The 22,858-nt window shown below is 41.7% G+C and overlaps 1 protein-coding gene across 7 annotated transcripts in view; it reads left to right on the top strand.

The window, feature by feature from the left end:
* The window catches only part of GRIK1 (glutamate ionotropic receptor kainate type subunit 1), a 373,798-nt gene that overhangs the window by 317,525 nt on the left and 33,415 nt on the right, over positions 1 to 22,858 (top strand). For all 7 annotated transcript variants that reach the window (XM_077293958.1, XM_077293956.1, XM_077293959.1 and 4 more), the window contains one exon: positions 9,634 to 9,851. In XM_077293958.1, the coding sequence (XP_077150073.1) occupies positions 9,634 to 9,851 (218 nt within the window). The remainder of the gene's footprint in view (positions 1 to 9,633; positions 9,852 to 22,858) is intronic.

Raw genomic sequence — 22,858 nt, 5'->3', positions numbered from 1 at the left:
TCAACTGACAGTTTTAGCTCGGAATCCACCTTTTTGTCAGTTGCAGGGGAAGTGGAAATTCACCTTCTGATCCTTAGGACAATAGGAAAGGGTTGAGGACGACAATGATTGGTACATCAAATGGAAGTTCCACTGTGTGACTACATTAGTAGTTTAAAGGCATTGCCATTCCATTTGTAGAGAAAGAAAATCCATTCCATTGACAAACTTCGGTCATATTCCACCTCTCAACCTTGTCAATTGCAGAGGTCAGAAGTGTGAGTTCACCTTCTGACCACTAGGACTATAGGGTAGAGTTGGTAGTCACACCAATTGCTAGAATGCAAGTTCCATTTTCTACCTTGCTCCTAATTATATGACTGAATTAATAGTTTTAATACAATTCTCTATACTGCTATTCCATTTGTATGGAAAGGAAGATAATTTGACTGCCAGCTTCAAGTAGGATTTCATTTCTTAGCCTTCTCCTACTTCCTCCTCACTGTATGACTGCAGTAGTAGTTTTAACGGAGCATACTCACTGCCATTCCATTTGTAGAATGAGTAAACCAATTGAACTGCCAGCTTCAGGTCGGATTCCACCTCTTAACCTTGTCAGTTGCAGAGGTCAGAAGTTAGAATTCACCTTCTGGTCATTAGGACAATAGGATAGGACTTTCCTTCTCATTGCATGAGTGCAATAGTAGTTTCAAAAATGCATAGACACTGTCATTCCATTTGTAAAGAAAACCAATTTGACTGCCAACTTCAGGTAGTATTTTATTTTTTAGCCTTGTCAGTTGCAGAAGGCAGAAGTGAGAATTCACCTTCTGATCATTAGGACAATAGGGTAGGATTGGTAGTCACACCGATTGCTAGAATGGAAGTCCCAAGTCCTACTTTCCTCCTCACTGTATGACTACAGTAGTAGTTTCATCGGCGCATACGCACTGCCATTCATTTGTAGGGAAAGAAAACTAATTTGACTGCCAACTTTGGGTAGCATTTTATTTCTTAGCTGTGTCAGTTGTAGACCGGCTCGGCCTGGCCCACAGGAGAACGGGAGAATCCTCCGGTATGCCGCTGTGAAGGTATACTAATGACTGGTGCTGTTACACTTGATTCACAATTTGTAGAATAAGGCTTAATCTGATAATTTATTACACAAGCTAACCAAATTAATATTACATAGAAGCAAAAGTAAATTTGTGTACTAGAGCCAGGTTATTTTTACATGTATTTGAACAGAGGGCCCCAAGAATCAATGTTACTGGTGGGCCTTTGCCAACCCAGGAGGACAGAAGTGGAATTTCACCTTCAAACTCTTAAGATGACGTTCGACAACTCTTTATTTTCCAACTTCTTCTGGACTAATTGGGTCCTAATTCAGTCTACACATTCAATCTTGACTCATTTTATGGCTCAGTCAACGATTTGTGGGTACACTTTTTTTTAATTATTGCTATTTTTGGGAATAAATATTACTCAAACTTTACACCTGCCTTTATTTCTTTATTTTTTTTCCACCATTACACCAGTATAAGTGGCATAAGGTGTTACAGTATCAGGCCTTTGTATTAGAATGTGTCCACCTTTGTGCATTAGAACCTCGTTTCCATTGTGTACGATATCCCGATAAGTCGCATCTCTGGAGTTTACCAGCATCCACAGCACACTGTGGGATGCAGTGTCCGCTAGTTACCATTACCTTGGGTACATGACAGTCAGCCCCAACCAGACTCTGCTTGTCTTTCAAGAAATAATAAAAGTAAAAAACAGAAAAAAAAAAAACCTCAGCCATGTCTCCGGGCATAAATTGCAAACTTCTTGTGATGGCAAGCGGGTCGCCAAAAAAGCTCCTTCATCACTGGAAGAACGCATGTTTTTGTTTTGTTTTGTTTTTTTAAATAAAAATGGCCGTTTGTTCCATGGATGAAGGTGTTTGGCCTACAGAGTGTGAACGTAAAATAAGAGATGGATCGGTGTGTACCCTCAGCACTTGGCGTCATGCTCTTCTTGCATTGTGCAAAATGGATGTTGTGCTTGACTGGAAGCCGTTTTGTTTCAATTCTTAAGTGTGATGATCAGACTTTCTCTTTTCTGCAGAGCGTGAGCAAAGTCTGGATCAGGATTGGCTGTCATGTCTGCCATATTAAAGAGACTTCAGCAAGTATTGTCTCTGTGACCCAGATTCCTGATAGAAACACTTGCATGCTGATGTTGTCCTGTATATGTTGACTTGCAATGATCTGGGATTTGAGGCCGGGTACAAGAGGTCTCCGGCTCTTCAGGTCGAGGTCGGAAATCGCTTTTTGTTTTTTTTTCGTGATGCCTGAAGAGCCAGATGCCCGATAAATCATGATGAGTAGACTAGGCTCAACAGATATTTCTCCAAAGTATCAGCATAAAATATTCATAAACCATTTATGTTAATATTTAATCGTTTTATAAATATATCTTTAGCAAAATATGTTAAATATTAAAAATAAAAATAAAATTTTTCGAAAAGGTCAAAAAGCACATGGATAAAAAAATAAGGCACACAACTAGACTGTAAATAAATTGGTCAGAACAGGTGTGTCTACGAAGAGCTTCTCTGGAGGACGTAATGCATTGCACTTAAAGACAGTTGATTTCTATAACCCACATGTAATGCCTCTTTTCATCAGTGGGGGAGCTGCAGAGAAATTAAACACTTGCTGCCTGATTCACTTCCTGGATTGCTAGAGATTCCAGAGATCAAAACACCCTGTGATCTACATGCAGGTCCTACATGAAAGAGCCTAGGAGTACAGGAATAGTAATAAATGAACGTGGTGGTACTTATAGAAGAGAAAAGGGACCTGGACACAGGAGAGTTTGAGAAAAGGAGTATGCAAGACACAGAGGGGAAGATGATAGTCAGACAATAGATGGATTTGATGTAGTGTCATATCTATCTCACTGTGTGCACAATTATTAGGCTAGGTTCACATTGCGTTAGGGCAATCCGTTTAGCGCTAGCGCTAGCGGATTGCGCTAACGCAATGTTTATTTAGGGGCCGCGTTCAGGGGTCGCGTTAACGTCCCCGCTCTCGCAGATCCCCGATCTGCGAGAGCGGGGAACGGACCTCGGGCGCGCCGCGGACGCTGCAAGCAGCGTCCGAGGCGCGTCACAGAAGAACGGCACATCACTAGCGCGAGCCGAAAAAGGCACGCGCTAGTGATGCGCTGCAGGCGAAATTTACATTGCTGTCAATGGGTGCGCTAACGGACCCGTTGCACGGCGTTAATTGCGACATTTTCGCCGTGCAACGCTGTCCGTTAGCGATCACCCACTAACGCAATGTGAACCTAGCCTTAGGCAATTTGTGTTTTTGATGATTTATTTGAACATCTCCAATGTTGTCGGTGAGTCCAAAAGATTAATAAAGCAGAACCTAGAATATTTAAGAAAGTAAAAGTGAGGTTTTGTTTTTCTTAGGAGAATATCTCCTATGTAAATTTTCCATCTCAATTGTTTATTTTAATCTGTTATAGTGGGAATTATAACCAAACAGCTCAATGTAAAAAATACATTTCTGACATTTCCGTAAAAAAAAAAATCTTAAGTGACCAACAAAGTAATATAGCTGCCCTTCTCTTCAATATTAATCATCAGCTCCATTCATGGAGTCTGTCAGTTTCTTCATCTGTTGACCCTCAACTTTTTGGGCCGCACCAACCACAGCCCCAGACACTGATCCGAGAGGGGACTGTTTTCCTTCACCGTAAGTCTCCCATTTAAGAAGGGCCAACAAGTTCTCAGTAGGGTTTAAGTCGGGTGAGGACGGGGCTGGGTCATTATTCTTTCATCTTTAAGGCTTTTCCTGGGCTTGAGGAGTGAAGACTTTGATGTTGCGATGGAGCCTTGTCCTGCAGAAACATCATGGTTTTCTAGATAGATGCAGACTTTTGTATAACTATTGGAAGAAGTGTCTTCTAAAAATTGCATAGGTTCAGGAGTTGATTTTGAGTCCATCTTCTACCCGAGATGGTCCAACTAGGTCATCTATAATTATCACAGCCCATACCAGTGCCCCACCTCCACCTTGCTAGTTTCTGAGTAGAATTGGAGGCCTGCCAATGATCCAGTCGTGGACCCATCCATATGGACCATCAAGAATTACTCTCATCTCATCAGTCCATAAAACCTTTGATAAACCTGTTTCCGGTTATTTCTTTTCCAAGTCTTGACGTTTCCTCTTCTGTGTCTTGTTCAGTGGTGGTCGGGCTCAATTTCCTCACCTCTGCCATGTCTCTGAACACCTTGTACTTCTGGCCTCCAGTGAGTTCTGGAATATGACAGCACTGGAGGATAATGGCTTCCTGGTCGCTTCACGTCTGATTCTTCCCAAATCTTTAGCAGTTTAATCTGCGTTTTTTTTCCTCAACGTGTTTTTTGCGACCCGGTGACTATTAGTAATAAAACTTTTGCAGATTCTGTGATCGTCCCAATATCTGACCATTTTCTACAGTGCTGCATCCTTCAGTAAGACTTTTAACAATTTTTTTAATTTCCAGCAGGAAAATCTTATTTTTTGCCCATTTGGCCTGAGGAAAACAAGCTGTCTAATAATTCTGCACCCTGATAAAGGGCGCCTCATACTTATACAGCACCCCCCTCATTACACAAATAAACATAACCTGATCTCCTTCATCCAATCACTATTCAAGGTTATACAGCGTGGAGGTGGAAAATCTGCATAAAAATGATGATATGGTCAAGTACTCACTGCCTAATAATTGTGCACATGGTACATCTATCTCATATCTATCAGATAGATATATGCATGTACAGTATCTATATTCATAGAATGATATGAGATATATAGAACTATAGATACACCGATATGAGAAAGATTGTTAAATGGATGGATTCATGGATTTGAGATGGTCACAAGTGGACAAAATTGTTGGAAGACTAGAAAAGATTAAAAATAAGTTGACCATAGAGACTTGTTAAGCTAAGGTGTGTCCTGAAATTAGCATCACATATGTGTACAAACTTCTAATCAGTCAGTTTACCTATTTAGAGGGTGAAAAGTAGTCACTGTGCTGTTTGGAATCTTGGTGTGTATCACACTGAACATTGACCAAAGAAAGCTGAGGAGAGATTTGTCTCGGGAGATTGGAATGAGAATTATAGACAAACATGTTAGAGGTACCATGTGCAAAGACCTCCACATTCCAGTTTCCAGTTACTATTGTTGCACATATTATTCAGAAGTTTTAGGTCTATGGGACTGTAGCCAACCTCCCCGGATGTAGCCACAAGAAGAAATCTGATGACAAATTGAAGAGATGGTAATACAAATAGTAACCAAACAGTCCAGAACAACTTCCAAAGAGATTAAAGGAGAACTTTCAAGGTCAAGGTCCATCAGTGCCCGATTGCACCATCCGTTGCTGTCTTGGCCAAAGTGAACTTCATGGAAAACGACTGAGGAGGAAACTACTGTTGCAAGCAAATCCTAAAAAAGCAAGACTGGAATTTGCCAAAATGCATACTGACTAGCCACAAAGCTTCTGGGAAGAATGTCCTTTGAATAAATAATGCAAAACTGGAGCATTTTGGCAGTTACAGCAGTTCTATGTTCACAGACACAAAAGTGAAGACTACAAAGAACATTGTACCTCCTGTGAAACATGTAGGGGGCTTGGTTATGTTCTGGGGCTGCTTTGCTGCATCTGGCACAGGGGGGTCATGAATCTGGGCATGGTCTGGGGTTGCTTTGGTGCTGGTAAAGTGGGAGATTTGTCCAAGGTAAAAGGGATATTGAATAAGGAAGGCTATCACTCCACTTTGCAGCGCCATGCCATACCCTGTGGACAGCGCTTGATTGGAGCCAATTTTACCCTACAGCAGGACAATGACCCAAAGCACACCTCCAAATTATGCAAGAACTATTCAGGGAAGAAGCAGGCAGCTGGTATTCTACCTGTAATGGAGTGGCCAGCGCAGTCACCAGATCTCAACCCCATTGAGCTGTTGTGGGAGCAGCTTGACCGTATGGTGCAAAAAGTCCCCATCAAGCCAAATGAACTTGTGGGAGGGGCTTGTGAAAGCATGGGGTGAAATTTCTCCAGATGATCTCAGCAAATTAACTGCTAGAATGCCAAAGGTCTGCAATACTGTAATTACTGCAAAGGGAGCATTCTATGACGAAAGCAAAGTTTGAAGGAGAAAATTATTATTTCATATAAAAATCTTTTTTTCGAACCTTGTCTGGACTAGATTTTCAATTCATTTGGCAACTAATTTGATTAATAAAAGTATGAGTTTTATGGAAAACACAAAATTGTCTGGGTGACCCTAAACTTTTGAACGGTAGTGTAGGTCTCTGCGTTTATGTCCTGTAGTGCAGTGGTAGCACACTATGCAGGGATGAGGCAGTGACCCAGCAAAGTTCAAATCAAAACGTCTCTTTAACGTATCTTTAATGTTCAATTCACAAAAACACAGCACACGATATCCTCCGGATCACAGCCGGGAACCATATCCTCCAGTTTACAGTCGATAAACGCGCCAGTCCACCTTCAGACCAGTTGCCGCAGGCGACTGCACCGCCGTGTTAATGTTCAACTCACAGCACTACATAGTACACGATATCCTCCGGATCGCAGCCGGGAACCATATCCTCTGGATTGCAGCCAATAAACATGTCAGTCCACCTCCGTGACCAGTTGCCGTGGGCGACTGCACCGCTGTGTACACTGTGGGTACCAGGCCTTCCAGCTGCCTTGGCTGTTTGGCTCTGCTTGCCTGTGTTGCCTCACACAGGTGGAGCTCTGCAGAGCCTCCTGCTCTGTACTCCTACAAACACCAGACTGACACTGGCTATGACCCTGACACACCCAAACCCTATACTGCAGGGTTTTTAACTAGAATCTGTGGCCTTCAGCCACATGGAAAACCCGGCCAGGAATGAAATGGACTGCATGCCTGCCATCCCGTAGTCTGTTTCAAAACACAAAAGCCCACAGCAGGTTTTCACTATATCTGCCTTAGACAAATAGTTTGCCCAAGACTAACACTTAGTTTTATTCTGTATTGCAATCACAGCTACGCCTGTGACTGCAATGCACTCCCATGGACTCAATACGCCTCCGTGCGCATCCTGGAGGGAACACACAGCGACCCTCACATATAACATCAGTCACTGCCTCAAAGTCCATAGGGGCAGAGAATCTAGAAAATGAAAAATCAGTATTTAGTTTGACTTTTTGTCAAAGATAATAAAATGCAAAGCATGGTGTGCAGTATACGGCTGAGCTGAGTGCAGTGTGCAGTATACGGCTGAGCTGAGCATGGTGTACAGTATATAGCTGAGCTGAGCACGGTGCGTGGTATACGGCTGAGCTGAGCATGGTGCACAGTATACGGCTGAGCTGAGCACAGTGTGCAGTATATGGCTGAGCTGAGCATGGTGCGCCGTATATGGCTGAGCATGGTGCACAGTATACGGATGAGCTGAGCACAGTGTGCAGTATACGGCTGAGCTGAGCATGGTATACGGCTCAGCTGAGCACAGTGTGCAGTATATGGCTGAGCTGAGCATGGTATACGGCTCAGCTGAGCACAGTGTGCAGTATATGGGTGAGCTGAGCACAGTGTGCAGTATACGGCTGAGCTGAGCACAGTGCACGGTATACGGCTGGGCTGAGCACGGTGCGAGGTATATGGCTGAGCTGAGCACGGTATACGGCTGAGCTGAGCATGGTGCATGGTATACGGCTCAGCTGAGCACAGTGTGCAGTATATGGCTGAGCTGAGCACAGTGTGCAGTATACGGCTGAGCTGAGCATGGTGCATGGTATACGGCTGAGCTTAGCACGGTGCGCAGTATACAGCCGAGCTGAGCACGGTGCACAGTATACGGCTGAGCTGAACACGGTATACGGCTGAGCTGAGCACAGTGCGAGGTATACGGCTGAGCTGAGCACGGTGCGCAGTATAGGGCTGAGTTGAGCACAGTGCGAGGTATACGGCTGAGCATGGTGCGAGGTATACGGCTGAGCACGGTGCGAGTTATACGGCTGAGCACGGTGCGAGGTACACGACTGCGCTGAGCACGGTGTGTGGTATATGGCTGAGCTGAGCACCATGCACGGTATACAGCTGAGCTGAGCATGATGCACGGTATATGGCTGAGCTGAGCACGGTGCGTGGTATACGGCTGAGCAGATGTAACGTGTCTGCAGCATTCTCCTCCATTACTATGTCAGGAAGCACAGGAGGGATCAGTGCGGAGCCTTGTAGCGGTTCTGTAGTGAGGGGGAACACCAGAAGCCGTTTCCCCTCTTATTCAGCACTGATAATTAGATATTTGTGTCTGATAATTGCTCCGCGTTGTTTTCTCTGCTTCCTTCCTCTGATTTCTCAGGGACACGACTGACGCACTTTTGATAAAAGTGCCAATTAGCAGTGACAATGACAGATACTAGGAGCCCATCGGGCCCAGGAGATGCCCTCGAGTGCTACGTGGTGAGCACTTGTCAGTGTCACATAAATATGGCCGAGCAGATCGGACCTGCTGACGATTAATGAGCCTGTGAGACGCTTCGCGCCAGGATCACACCGGGGACGCTGCGATAATTGAATAATGCCGCTTTCTTCAAGTGTAAACATGCTCAGGCTGGTAACGGGCACACCGATTGGCACGAGGATCCATCATACCCAAGAACCAGAGCACATCGTTATAATAAAGCACATCCTCATGAGGAGAAGCTCACCCTCGCGTCACTCCACTCCTGCCTCATTCTCCACAAATTCTCCACAAGATCCGGAAAGTTCTCATAGATCCAAGAGTTACAGATTTTATAGGGCAGGATGACGAAATAGGTCACGGAGATTGTCGAGGACCTTAGATGAAGCTATATGGTAACCAAGACCATGTAAAGGTGACCTCAGTGATGGAGACGTCCACTGCTGCTGACTACTGATGGTACCCAGGCCTGGGGCCCTGACCCAAAAATGGAGATTAACATTTACATCCTAAATCTTGGTCTAGTCTGTTGTAGTTATATGGAGAAATGTATAAGATCAAGGCAGGAAGGAAGGTTCTGTAGATCTTTGTAGGACCTCCATGTCCATCAGATGGTCTTCTCACCCCATGAGGTGGCCATTAATCGTTGGTGGGGCACAAGAGTGGAGGTCGATGGCTCCTCCAGAACAGACCCTCCTCTAGAAGATTTCATCTCGGCAGCACAGCTCATTCATTTTAGTTTTGTGTTAGATTATAGATTCAGGCAAAAAATTGTCATTTCTATATGGAACATTAAATATTGTGATAATTATAAAAAGATATATGGTAAAATGGCCCAAACACCTACAACACCAAGGAGCATAAAGTACAGAATAACCCACAGGTCTTATAGCAGGACACAGCCCGCCTCTTTACAAGTCAGCCAATAAGAGGTCAGCTCTCATCTTCTAAGCAGGTGTTGAAAACTCAACGCTGCATCGTGATTGGCTGCTTTGGCCTAATGTGCTTTTTGACTATAATAAGTGTTATAACTGTAAGGGTTAAGTACAAAAATCTAGAGATTAAATGTGTAAGGGGCAGCCAGGTAGTGTGTAATCTGATATTCCATGTGTCGTGCCTTTATAACACCTGCTGTGTCTCATGACAGGATCAGAGCTAATGCCCAAAGCCCTTTCTACCAGAATAGTTGGAGGGATTTGGTGGTTTTTTACCCTGATCATCATCTCTTCTTACACTGCAAACTTGGCGGCTTTCCTAACGGTGGAGAGAATGGAGTCCCCCATTGATTCTGCCGATGACTTGGCCAAACAAACGAAGATCGAGTACGGGGCCGTCAGAGACGGGTCCACGATGACCTTCTTTAAGGTAAGGAGCATTGATTTCTTTAGTGTTGGGGGACGAAGGGCGCAATATGACCGTGTTCATACAACATGATTAGAAAATAAGCAACGGGGATCAAGAGCTGAAATTCGGGGTTACGCAGCAAATCTAATGGACAGTAGAAAACTGTAGTCTGGGGAGAGTATAGTAGGCATGCTCTGTGACCTGCGCGGAGGTCACAGTGTAGGAAGGGGGGAAGGTGAGCTGTGACATCACCTATTGTTAGTGGTGGATCCTGTGTTATCTACTGTATATAGAGGTGTTATCAGTCATTGTAAAGGAGGAGGAGGTGAGCTGTGATATCACCTATTGTGAATGGTGGATCCTGTGTTATCTACTGTATATATAGGTGTTATCAGTCATTGTACAGGAGGAGGAGGTGAGCTGTGACATCACCTATTGTGAATGGTGGATCCTGTGTTATCTACTGTATATAGAGGTGTTATCAGTCATTGTACAGGAGGGGGAGGTGAGCTGTGACATCACCTATTGTGAATGGTGGATCCTGTGTTATCTACTGTATATAGAGGTGTTATCAGTCATTGTACAGGAGGAGGAGGTGAGCTGTGACATCACCTATTGTGAATGGTGGATCCTGTGTTATCTACTGTATATAGAGGTGTTATCAGTCATTGTACAGGAGGAGGAGGTGAGCTGTGACATCACCTATTGTGAATGGTGGATCCTGTGTTATCCCCTGTATATAGAGGTGTTATCAGTCATTGTACAGGAGGGGGAGGTGAGCTATGACATCACCTATTGTGAATGGTGGATCCTGTGTTATCTCCTGTATATAGAGGTGTTATCAGTCATTGTACAGGAGGAGGAGGTGAGCTATGACATCACCTATTGTGAATGGAGGATCCTGTGTTATCTACTGTATATAGAGATGTTATCAGTCATTGTACAGGAGGAGGAGGTGAGCTGTGACATCACCTATTGTTAGTGGTGGATCCTGTGTTATCTACTGTATATAGAGGTGTTATCAGTCATTGTACAGGAGGAGGAGGTGAGCTGTGACATCACCTATTGTGAATGGTGGATCCTGTGTTATCTACTGTATATAGAGGTGTTATCAGTCATTGTACAGGAGGGGGAGGTGAGCTGTGATATCACCTATTGTGAATGGTGTATCCTCTGTTATCTACTGTATATAGAGGTGTTATCAGTCATTGTACAGGAGGAGGAGGTGAGCTGTGACATCATCTATTGTGAATGGTGGATCCTGTGTTATCTACTGTATATAGAGGTGTTATCAGTCATTGTACAGGAGGAGGAGGTGAGCTGTGATATCACCTATTGTGAATGGTGTATCCTCTGTTATCTACTGTATATAGAGGTGTTATCAGTCATTGTACAGGAGGAGGAGGTGTGCTGTGACATCACCTATTGTGAATGGTGGATCCTGTGTTATCTACTGTATATAGAGGTGTTATCAGTCATTGTACAGAAGGAGAACTAGGTGAGCTGTGATGTTACCTATTGTGAATGGTGGATCCTGTGTTATCTATACATAGGTTTCAGAAGTGATTTCTACAGAACAGGAAGTTTCATCCTATTGTGAATTTCGAAATGAAGACTGAAAATTTCAGGACTATTTTTAGATCTTGATAACCACATAGAAAATGAGAAACATAACACTAATTTTTTTATAACTAATTTTAACATAAAAACCTGCTGTAGAAAATAGCTACTTTTCTAAAGAAACACTGCCCTTTAAAGAGGACCTTTTACAAGTTTAGCATGTTAAATTGGCCACATTATGATAGAATGGCTGGGAAGCTTAGTAAAACATAGTTTTTATTTTTTAATGTATCATCTCCATTGCAGACATATTAGCTTGTAAAATTTATTTGCTAATTTTTTCTAAGACTAAGTGGGAGATAGCAGAGATTCTTCTCTAGGGGCGTGCACTTTTTCCCCTGAATTACACTGATCAATTCTAATCCATAGGTGTCATGTAGAGGGAGAAAAACAAATTCCCATAAGGAATGTCAACCCTGACTTTCTCTGTGTGGTCTAGAAAAACCCGTAACAAGACAGCACTGCTCTCCTCATTGATCTCACTGTCGGTACCTACTGTGATTACAAGCAATAAAGAGGAGTAGAGCAAAGCTGTTTGTCATTATAAACACCTATTGTAACTTTAATTTCATGGCAGTCGGTGTGTGGGAACAGGGGTTCAAGCAGATCTAACAGCAGTATGAGGGGAGAGCTACAAGAGGTGTTTGTAATGACACAAAACACAGCTTTACTCACCTCCACCACACTCCGTTTTGCTCTGCTCTCCTTCACCACACACTGACAGTGCTGTTAGATGAGAGCTGCAGGAACTGTTGTAATGACACCCAGCTTTATTCTGCTCCCCTTCACCACACACTGACAGTGATGTTAGATGAGAGCTGCAGGAAGTGTTTGTAATGACACTCAGCTTTGCTCTGCTTCCCTTCACAACACACTGACAGTGCTGTTAGATGAGAGCTGCAGGAAGTGTTTGTAATGACACTCAGCTTTGCTGTGCTCCCCTTCACCACACGCTGACAGTGCTGTTAGATGAGAGCTGCAGGAAGTGTTTGTAATGACACTCCGTTTTGCTCTGCTCCCCTTCACCACACACTGACAGTGCTGTTAGATGAGAGCTGCAGGAAGTGTTTGTAATGGCACTCAGCTTTGCTCTGCTTCCCTTCACCACACACTGACAGTGCTGTTAGATGAGAGCTGCAGGAAGTGTTAGTAATGACACTCAGCTTTGCTGTGCTCCCCTTCACCACACACTGACAGTGCTGTTAGATGGGAGCTGCAGGAAGTGTTTGTAATGACACTCCGTTTTGCTGTGCTCCCGTTCGCCACACACTGACAGTGCTGTTAGATAGGAGCTGCAGGAAGTGTATGTAATGACATTCTGCTCTGCTCCACTTCTCCACACACTGGCAGTACTTATATTTGAGCGCAGCAAGAATTGTTGCAGTGACACACAGCAAGCTTGTAATTGCAGTAGATGTCAGCAGTAACATTAGTGAGAAGAGCAGAGCTGTGTGTTATTACATGTCTCACACAGAAAACCGGTTCTGAAAGTCTCGGGGGGGGGGGGGGGGGGCATGTTCTTTTTTCTCCCCTGCTTATGATTGGTCAATATTGTGCAGAGGAAAAAGTTAACGTCCTCAGAGAGAACTTTCTGCAAACAACCTCTTGGTCTTAATGAAAATTAGAATTTAACATTTACAAGCTAATATCTCTGCAACGGAGTGGAAAAATAAAAAAATAAAAACTATGTTCATTCAGGTCTACAGCCACTAATCCACGATGTGGCCAGTTTAACCTGCTCAAACTGGTGAAAGGTCCTATTATGAAGGCAGAGGTCAGTTGGAGGCAAGGGGATGCAAAATAATAATTTGCCATAATTAAATAGCACTCTGAGGATTTTTTTAAACATAAAAACCTAATTCTGACACCATAAAACAAATAATAATAATTTTTCAAATGATACTAAAATTATATTGTTTCAATGTATATGGAATAACATGCTTCCTTTTGAGTAGCGGGAGGTCTGCATTTTGTCTCCCCAAGCTTTAGACCATAGACTTTAGTCTGTGTCTGGGTAGCAGCCTTCTGCAGCAGAAACCTCTCCCTCCTGCTTTGTTTGGAATTGGAAATCAGCCGCACCAAGCAGCATCTAAGTCATTCTACCTTCACTAAAAAAAGGGACATCAGACTGAAAAATAATCCTATCAGGAAATCGCGCTCCAGTTGGTGTTTGGGCTGCGATTTCTGTATTTATTACTTGTGCTGTAGGGATTGTTTTTGTATTTATGGATTTTAAACTGATACATTTTTTCTAATCTGTGTTCAAAATAAGTACACTGGACTATTACATTATAATTAAAGTCAATTTACATCATGCATTTTTGCTATTCAATATTCTTTCCTGAATAATGAATTAATTAATAATTTATTCTATCTCTTTTATAGGGTGTCCGATTTCCAAATTCCCTAAATATCCATTGTGATAAACAATAATATGTATAATATATTATATAGATATAATTGTAGCCTACTGTATACTCTTTATACATTGAACTCAATAGAAAACCAGTATGCAGAAAGCTCCTTTGCTCCCTCTAGTGGTGACTGAAGGAAGCCAGAGTTCTTCCATATAGATGCTGTGTTCTCTTCCATTCTCCTGGCTGGTATACATGGCGTTTCCTTGTCCTAGTAAGTGGCAGAGATGCAACTAAGCTTGAATTGCTGGTGCAGAAATGAGCATGGTCCTAGATGCAATTTTAAAACCGGGGGAAATTTGCCAAGTAACTTTCACAGTCTATATATGGGTCGCATGGCCTGGACTTACTATGGGTCTTCCAACCCGAACTTACAGGCGTATATGAGGTTGTAAGTTTAGGTTGGGAGACCCATAAAAAGTCTGTATACAGACAATGAAATATGATCTTGTGAACCCTTAGAGTGATGGTCAGACAAGCTAACTGCCACACCTTATACATAGGGTATTTTAATGGCAGGAATTATTTAGTATAACTTTGTTATTCATGAAAATTTCTGCTTTTTCTGTGTTTGAGTCCAGGGGGAGGAGTTACATAGCTGTCAGTCACTAAGTAGAACCTCCCACTGGACTCCTGAGCCTTAAAAAAAAATCAGGATTTAAACCAATAAAATACAAGTCCTACTGAAGCTTTTACAATAAAATTAGATATAAATCTGCTCGATATCTTTTCATCCTACGTCCTGCAGACATTTACAAGTCCCCTTTAACTCAAAGTCTTTGAAGGGGATATGAGAAAAATTGAACTCCGACCACCACAAGGATCGATAAGGAGAACTATTCTTCATACATTTTTACCTATTTCGATAAAACAGAACCTGGCGGACATTGGTTTTATTGCTTTTCACCTGATGCAGCCATGATTAGAAGTGGAGAATGTACTTTTTAAACTGCTGATTTATTTCAGGTGGATGACTAATGCCGCCCCCTCATCCATCAGGACCGTAAAACATCACGTTGGCTATTCCTTCCTTTTTCTTTTTTTTTAACATTTCCTCTTGAAAATCCACAATAATTGCAATGCACCAGAACAAATCCAGGTTACAAAAATGTCATTGTTCCTTCGCTTTGGTTCCTAAGAAACCAGTGAACTCTCGTTAATATTCCAGTTTGCTTTAAATTAGTGTTAATTGAAGAATTCTCGGTTCGATAATTGAGGGGATGTTGGGAGACAAGAGCAGGTGTACGCGCGCATAACTTGTGCCGGAGATGGGATTTGGTCAGATCTGTTCGGGTTAAGCAAGCTAATGTTTGAATTTGTTCTAAAAACGTTCTGATTTTACTTCGGTGACTTGTTTTGCTCCGATTCATTAAGTCAATCAGGAGCTTGTACCAGGCAGAAAGAACTTACCATCAGATTATAATGTGTCGCGCAGCATGACGAGAAGGGTTCTAATATTCTGTATGAAAAAAAGGTAAATTAATCCCTATGTCCAACCAACACGGAGACCTGCGCGGGCTTTATCTGTAGTCATTGCACATTCACTTAGAGTTTTGTGATGTATTTCTTTAATTAGGTCACTGTCTCCTACAAAATCAGAACACTCGTCTTCTGCTGTCATCATTCTCATGATCTGTCAGGGAAAAAAGTTTTGCTTTTATGTGAGTGTGTGTATATATATATATATATATATATATATATATATATATATATATATACACTCACCGGCCACTTTATTAGGTACACCATGCTAGTAACGGGTTGGACCCCCTTTTGCCTTCAGAACTGCCTCAATTCTTCGTGGCATAGATTCAACAAGGTGCTGGAAGCATTCCTCAGAGATTTTGGTCCATATTGACATGATGGCATCACACAGTTGCCGCAGATTTGTCGGCTGCACATCCCAAAGATGCTCCATACAAGGCAGGATGGATCCATGCTTTCATGTTGTTTACGCCAAATTCTGACCCTACCATCCGAATGTCGCAGCAGAAATCGAGACTCATCAGACCAAGCAACGTTTTTCCAATCTTCTACTGTCCAATTTCGATGAGCTTGCACAAATTGTAGCCTCAGTTTCCTGTTCTTAGCTGAAAGGAGTGGTACCCGGTGTGGTCTTCTGCTGCTGTAGCCCATCTGCCTCAAAGTTCGACGCACTGTGCATTCAGAGATGCTCTTAGGCCTACCTTGGTTGTAACGGGTGGCGATTTGAGTCACTGTTGCCTTTCTATCAGCTCGAACCAGTCTGCCCATTCTCCTCTGACCTCTGGCATCAACAAGGCATTTCCGCCCACAGAACTGCCGCTCACTGGATTTTTTTTCTTTTTCGGACCATTCTCTGTAAACCCTAGAGATGGTTGTGCGTGAAAATCCCAGTAGATCAGCAGTTTCTGAAATACTCAGACCAGCCCTTCTGGCACCAACAACCATGCCACGTTCAAAGGCACTCAAATCACCTTTCTTCCCCATACTGATGCTCGGTTTGAACTGCAGGAGATTGTCTTGACCATGTCTACATGCCTAAATGCACTGAGTTGCCGCCATGTGATTGGCTGATTAGAAATTAAGTGTTAACAAGAAGTTGGACAGGTGTACCTAATAAAGTGGCCAGTGAGTGTGTATATATATATATATATATATATATATATATATATATATATATATATATATATATATATATATATATATATACATATACATAGCGGGTTAATTAAGTATTAAACATGTTACCAACTTTCTAAGTAAATATGGTTCTAAAGGTGCTATTAACATGAAATTTTTCACCGGATGTTGGTAACAACCCAACCCATCCAATCCACACAGGAAAAGAAATCATCCATAGGTGTCCATAAAGTATGTGTAATAATGACAAATGACACACGAAAAAGTATTGAACACGCTTACTGAAATGTATTTAGTACTTCGTACAAAAGCATTTGTTGGTGATGACAGCTTCAAAACGCCTCCTGTATGGAGAAACTAGTCGCAGGCGTTATTTCGCCTCATTCTTCCACACAAACACTCTTCACATCCTGAAGTTTCCATGGCTCCTTTTATGAACTCTGAGCTTTAGTTTCTTTCATAAATGTTCTATTGGATTCAGGTCAGGTGATTGCTCGGCCATTGTAGTAGCTTTATTTTCTTTCTCTGAAACCAGTTGAGAGTTTCCTTGGCTGTGTGTAGGATCATTGTCTTGCTGAAATTTCCAACCTCATTTCATCTTCATCATCCTGGTAGATGGTAGCAGATTTTTTTTATAAGAACGTCTTGGTACTTTTGTCCATTCCTCCTTCCTTCAATCATATGACGTTTTCCAGGGCTGTATGCTGCAAAAACTGCCCCACATCATGATGTTCTCACCTCCAAACATTACTGTTGGCATGGTGTATTTGAGGTGATATGCTGTGCCTTGTGGCCTCCAAACATGGTGTGTATTATGGCATCCTAAGATCTAAATTTTGGTCTCATCTGACCAGTCTGTATTCTCCCAGTATTTCACAGGCTTGTCTAAATGTTGATGAGCAAACTGCAAACGCACTTGAGTTTGCTTTTTGTTCAACAGTGAAGTCTTGCGTGGTCAGCGTGCATACAGGCCAAGGAGGTTGAGTGCATTACTTTTTTTTTTTAAACAATTGTACCTGCTGATTCCAGGTCTTTCTTTTAGCTCTCCACAGGTGGTCCGTGGATTTTGGACAACTCCTCTGATAATTCTTTTCACTCCTCTCTCTGAAATATTGCAGGGAGCACCTGGTCATGACCGGTTTATGGTGAAATTAAGTTCTTTCTGCTTCAGGATTATGGCCCCAACAGTGCTCGCTGGAACTTTCAGTAGTTTAGAGATTCTTCTTTAACCAATGCCATTAGAATTGTTTGCAACAATAAGGTTGCGAATGTGTTGAGACAGATCACTAGTTTCACCCATCATGAGATGTTTCTTGTGTGGCACCTTGGTAATAAGAGACCTTTTTATAGGCCATTAGTTGAACTAGCTGATATTATTTTTCACTAAGTGGCAGGATTGCTTTCTAATTACTTATAGATGTCAGCTGGTGTCATGACTTTCCATGTTCAATACATTTTCCCTCAGTCATTTCTCATTATTACACATAACTTAATTTATGGATATCTATGGTACTGTTTTTGCCTCTGTGGATTGAATGGGTTGTTACCAACATCTGGTGACAATTTCATGTCAGCAGCACCTTTAGAAATATATTTACGGTACTTAGAAAATTGGTGACGTGTTCAATACTTATTTCGCCTGCTGTGTGTGTGTATATATATATATATATATATATGTATGTACTGGCATGGCCTGCATACTCACCGGACATGTCACCCATTGAGCGGAGTGAGGTCAGGCTGCAGGTAGTAATGGTAGTAGTACAGATAAACCCATATGGCCGGGAATATACGAAGTAGTGAGTGCATACTGTAACAAAACATTTTAAACCGACCAGATGGAAAAAGGTGAAGTGTAGAGCTTACCGATAGTGATGTAAACCGCCCGTCCGTGACACCAGACACCACAGGCGTCTTATATTTCCGGCCATATGGGATTATCTGTACTACTATCATTACTACCTGCAGCCTGACCTCACTCCGCTTCACCACCTATGTCGACTTGATTAATCCCTCTATTTTTTGATCCCTTGATTCATGTCTTCTGTTTTTAATGTGTATTACTTTGTGCATCGCGATTCGGGTCCAGCGCCTCCCATCTTCATTCGATGACGTCCTCTTCTGGTCTTTTTGCCCCGGCGCCTGCGCACTGCAGTACTTTGCTCTGCCCTCAACAGGGCAGACAAAGTAAGCCTGCGCCGGAGCCGCGGCAAGAAGACAAGAAGAGGACGTCATCGAATCAAGATGGGAGGCGCTGGACCCAAATCGCGACGCCCATCGGACCGGACTGCAGCGGGACCGACCCTGGGTGAGTATAATCTAACCTTTATTTCTCATCTTTCAGGTTACATTGGGGGCTAATCTACAGCATTACAGAATGCTGTAGCTAAACCCCTGATGCCAGTGGGCTTAGCTCAGATACGATTTTTGGGGTGACAGTCCCTTTAAGATATGTTTTTGGATATTTTTAGTGTCACCCATTGAGCATGTTTGGGATATTCTGGACCGGCATATATGACATTGTTCAAGTTCCTGCTAATATCCAGTAACTTCACGCAGCCATTGAAGAGGAGTGGCCCAACATTCCTGCTAATATCCAGTAACTTCACGCAGCCATTGAAGAGGAGTGGCCCAACATTCCACCGGCCACAATCAACAACCTGATGAACTCGATGCGAAGGAAGATGTGTTGACGAATCAGAGCTTGTAAATGCTTTTTTGTAGCCAGACAAGAGTCGTTCAATTTTTGTTTGAGGGATTTTCCTCCATTCTTCCTTAGAAAATTCTTCCAGTTCTGTGAGATTCCTGGGTCGTCTTGCATGCGCTGCTATTTTGAGGTCTAGCCACAGATTTTCAATGATGTTCATCATAAAATCATAGAATGTTAGAGTTGGAAGGGACCTCCAGGGTCATCGTGTCCCACCCCCTGCTCAATGCATCTATCTCAGATAGATGTCTGTCCAGCCTCTGTTTGAAGACTTCCATTGAAGGAGAACTCACCACCTCTCGTGACAGCCTGTTCAACTCGTTGATTACCCTCATTGTAAAACCATTGTAACGCATTTAAAGCCATTGTAAAACCTTCAGCTTGCACCATTTGAAGGTCGTTTATTGTGGATTGTGACGTGTCTAGGAACATTATCCATTTGTAGAAGCCATCCTCTTTTCAACTTCAGTTTTTTTACAGATGGTGTTATGTTTGCATCAAGAATTTGTTGAAATTTCATTGAATCCATTCTTCCCTCTACCGGTGAAATGTTCCCTGTGCCATTGGCTTCAACACAACCCCAAAACATGATTGATCCACCGTCATGCTTAATGGTTGGCGAGATGTTTTTTTCCTGAAATTCTGTGCCTTTCTCCACACATACCTTTGATTACTGTGGCTAGAGAGTTCTATTTGAATCTCATCGGTCCACAGGACTTGTTTCCAAAATGCATCAGGCTTGTTCAGTTATTCTTTTACATACTTCTGACACAGAATTTTATTGTGAGGCTGCCGGAGAGGTTTTCTGATGACTCTTTCATGAAGGCCATATTTGTGCAGGTGTCTCTGGACAGTAGAACAATGTACCACAACTCCAGAGTCTGCTAAATCTTTCTGAAAGTCTTTTTCCATCAAGAAGGGTTCTAATTTGCCTCTGTAGCAATCCCACGAGCAGCTCTCACTCATATTTTGCTTGGTCTTCCAGATCGTACCTTGACCTCCGCTATTCCCATTAACTGCCATTTCTTAATTACATTTCAAACTGAGGAAAGGGCAAATTGAAATTGTTTTTTTTTTTTTGTCGTCTTTTAGCTTTCTCCTGATTTGTGGACTTCCGCCATTTTCATTTTCAGATTGCTAGGCAACTGCTTAGAAGAACCAATGGCTGCTGTTTTTTGGCACAATGTTAGAGGGGGCTGGGTTTTTATAAAGCTGAGAAATTTGCATCACCTGACATCTCCTAATGATGATCTGATGATCAAATACTTATTTCTCACTGCAAAATGCAACTAAATTTATATAATTTATACAATGTGATTTCCTGGATATTATTTTTGATATTCTATCTCTCAATGTTAAAATTAACCTACCCTTAAAATTATAGACTGTTCATGTCTTTGTCAGTGGGCAAAATAAAAAAATCAGCAAGGGATCAAATAATTATTTCCTTCATTCACTGTATATATATATATATATATATATATATATATATATATATATATATATATATATATATATATATATAGTTATAGTGTATATATTTTTTTTTTTGCCTAAAATAGAAGGGTAATAACTTTAGACCTTTTAGAGATCATTTAATCTTCCACTTGCTAACTGTTCACAGTAACAGTAATTTTGACCAGGGGTGCTTAAACTTTTACATGCATTTAACGAATTAAAAAAAAATGGTATCCGGAGGTGGACAATCCCTTTAAGACATTGGCTGCCATGTAACAATACAGAGGGGATGTCTGGTCATCTGCCCCTTTAACAGCTGATAAAACAACATTTCTGTTCAGCTTCACTGGCTGATAATATCTCATCTGTGTCTTGTATGTCTTCCACACTGTAAGGAAAGTCTGTTTCCAGCACAGATAATAAATATGTTGAGAATAGACATTCCTGTTTCCTTCCTCCTGATTTAGTACAATTTGTGGACCATCAGTCCCTCTGTTTCACTATCCCATAAAATATGAGTATAAAACTCTTCATCATGACCGCTACTCAAAAAATCTCTAATAAAAACGCTTGCAAGTCACTTCTTGAGGAAATGGAAGAGCAAGAGAAGATATTTTTTTCCTAAAAATCAATGAAAACTACAAAAGAGTTGTGAAAATGTTAATAGAAGCAGAAGAGATCTGTATGTTGATCTTTAGGGAGTAAGTGACCTGGATACACTTATAATTAGATTAAGTAGAGCTAGGTAGAAAGTGCACTTTGGAAACAAGTCCTGTGGGCCAATGAGGTTAAAATAGAACTTTGGCCACAATGTTCAAAGGTATGTGTGGCGAAAAAAGGGCACAGAATTTCAGGAAAAAACATCTAACCAACCATTAAGCATGGTGGTGGATCAATCATGCTCTGGGGTTGTGTTGCAGCCAATGGCACAGGGAACATTTCACGGGTAGAGGGAAGAATGGATTCAATGAAATTTCAACAAATTCTTGATGCAAACATAACATCATCTGTTAAAAAAAAAAAGCTGAAGATGATAGCTTCTACAAATGAATAATGATCCTAGACACACGTCACAATCCACAATAGACGACCTCAAAAGGCGAAAGCTGAAAGTTTTACAATGGCCCTCACAGTCCCCTGATCTGAACATTATTGAAAATCTAGACCTCAAAATAGCAGAGGATGCAAGACGACCAAGGAATCTCACAGAACTGGAAGAATTTTCCAAGGAAGAATGAATGAAAATCACTGAAACAAGAATTGAACAACTCTTGGCTACAAAAACTTATACACGTTGTGAAACTTGCAAAAGGGGGTGATACTAGGTACTAACCACGCAAGGTGCCCAAACTTTTACATTGGCTCATTTTTCCTTTTTGTAATTTTTAAAATGTAAAAGTTGAAAATATATGTATATGTTTTTGTCTAAACTACAAAGGAAATGTGTCAACTTTAGGCCTTTTAGAGATCATTTCATCTTCAACTTGCTTAACTGTTCACAATAACAGCAATTTTGAACAAACTTTTACTTGCTACTGTATTTGAGAAAATTATTTTTGCATTTCGGTTTCTTTAAAAACGTTGCACTGTTTTTTTTAAGACTATGTTTTCACATTCTTTAACATGATGTCTGGTCATAAATCCGTTCTGAGGAGCACAGAAAAAGAATTAGAAACTCTCTCATTGGACCATTAGAATGTGATCACTGCCAGCAATAGACAGTGCAACACAGAGGCAATAGAAGACAAATGGTGCAACATTTTTAATGAAACCCAATCACAAAAATTATTTTTAGCCAAAATTACAAGCATTTAAATAAGAAAAATGGCACGAAGTGTGAACAAAATATTGACATGCATTTTATGTCTTTTGAGAAGATAAAAACCTTCAAAAGATCTGTCAGTCGCTTGGTTTCCTCTACTGTTTTGTAATATTTATGGTACTTCTGAGTTAAAACATGCTACAAGGGACATGTTGCTATTGTCATGTCTGAAGAGACCGCAGAGGCCCTAAAGTCATAGCATTCTCAGGATGGGTTATAAATATACTATCTTTTAGAGTCCGACAGCTGGAAACCTCACAAATTATGAGTTTGGAGTTTCCAAAGCCCCTTATGTGAACGGAGTGGTAGTGCGCATGCGCCATAACTCCGTTATTGACTTTGTTTTGGAGTGGCGAATATGCAGGAATGCTACCACTCCGGTAGA

The sequence above is a fragment of the Ranitomeya variabilis genome, chromosome 3, assembly GCF_051348905.1.
Source record: "Ranitomeya variabilis isolate aRanVar5 chromosome 3, aRanVar5.hap1, whole genome shotgun sequence".
NCBI lineage: Eukaryota > Metazoa > Chordata > Amphibia > Anura > Dendrobatidae > Ranitomeya > Ranitomeya variabilis.
Note: the sequence above shows the minus strand (reverse complement) of the source record. Positions and strands in the feature narration are given on the sequence as shown.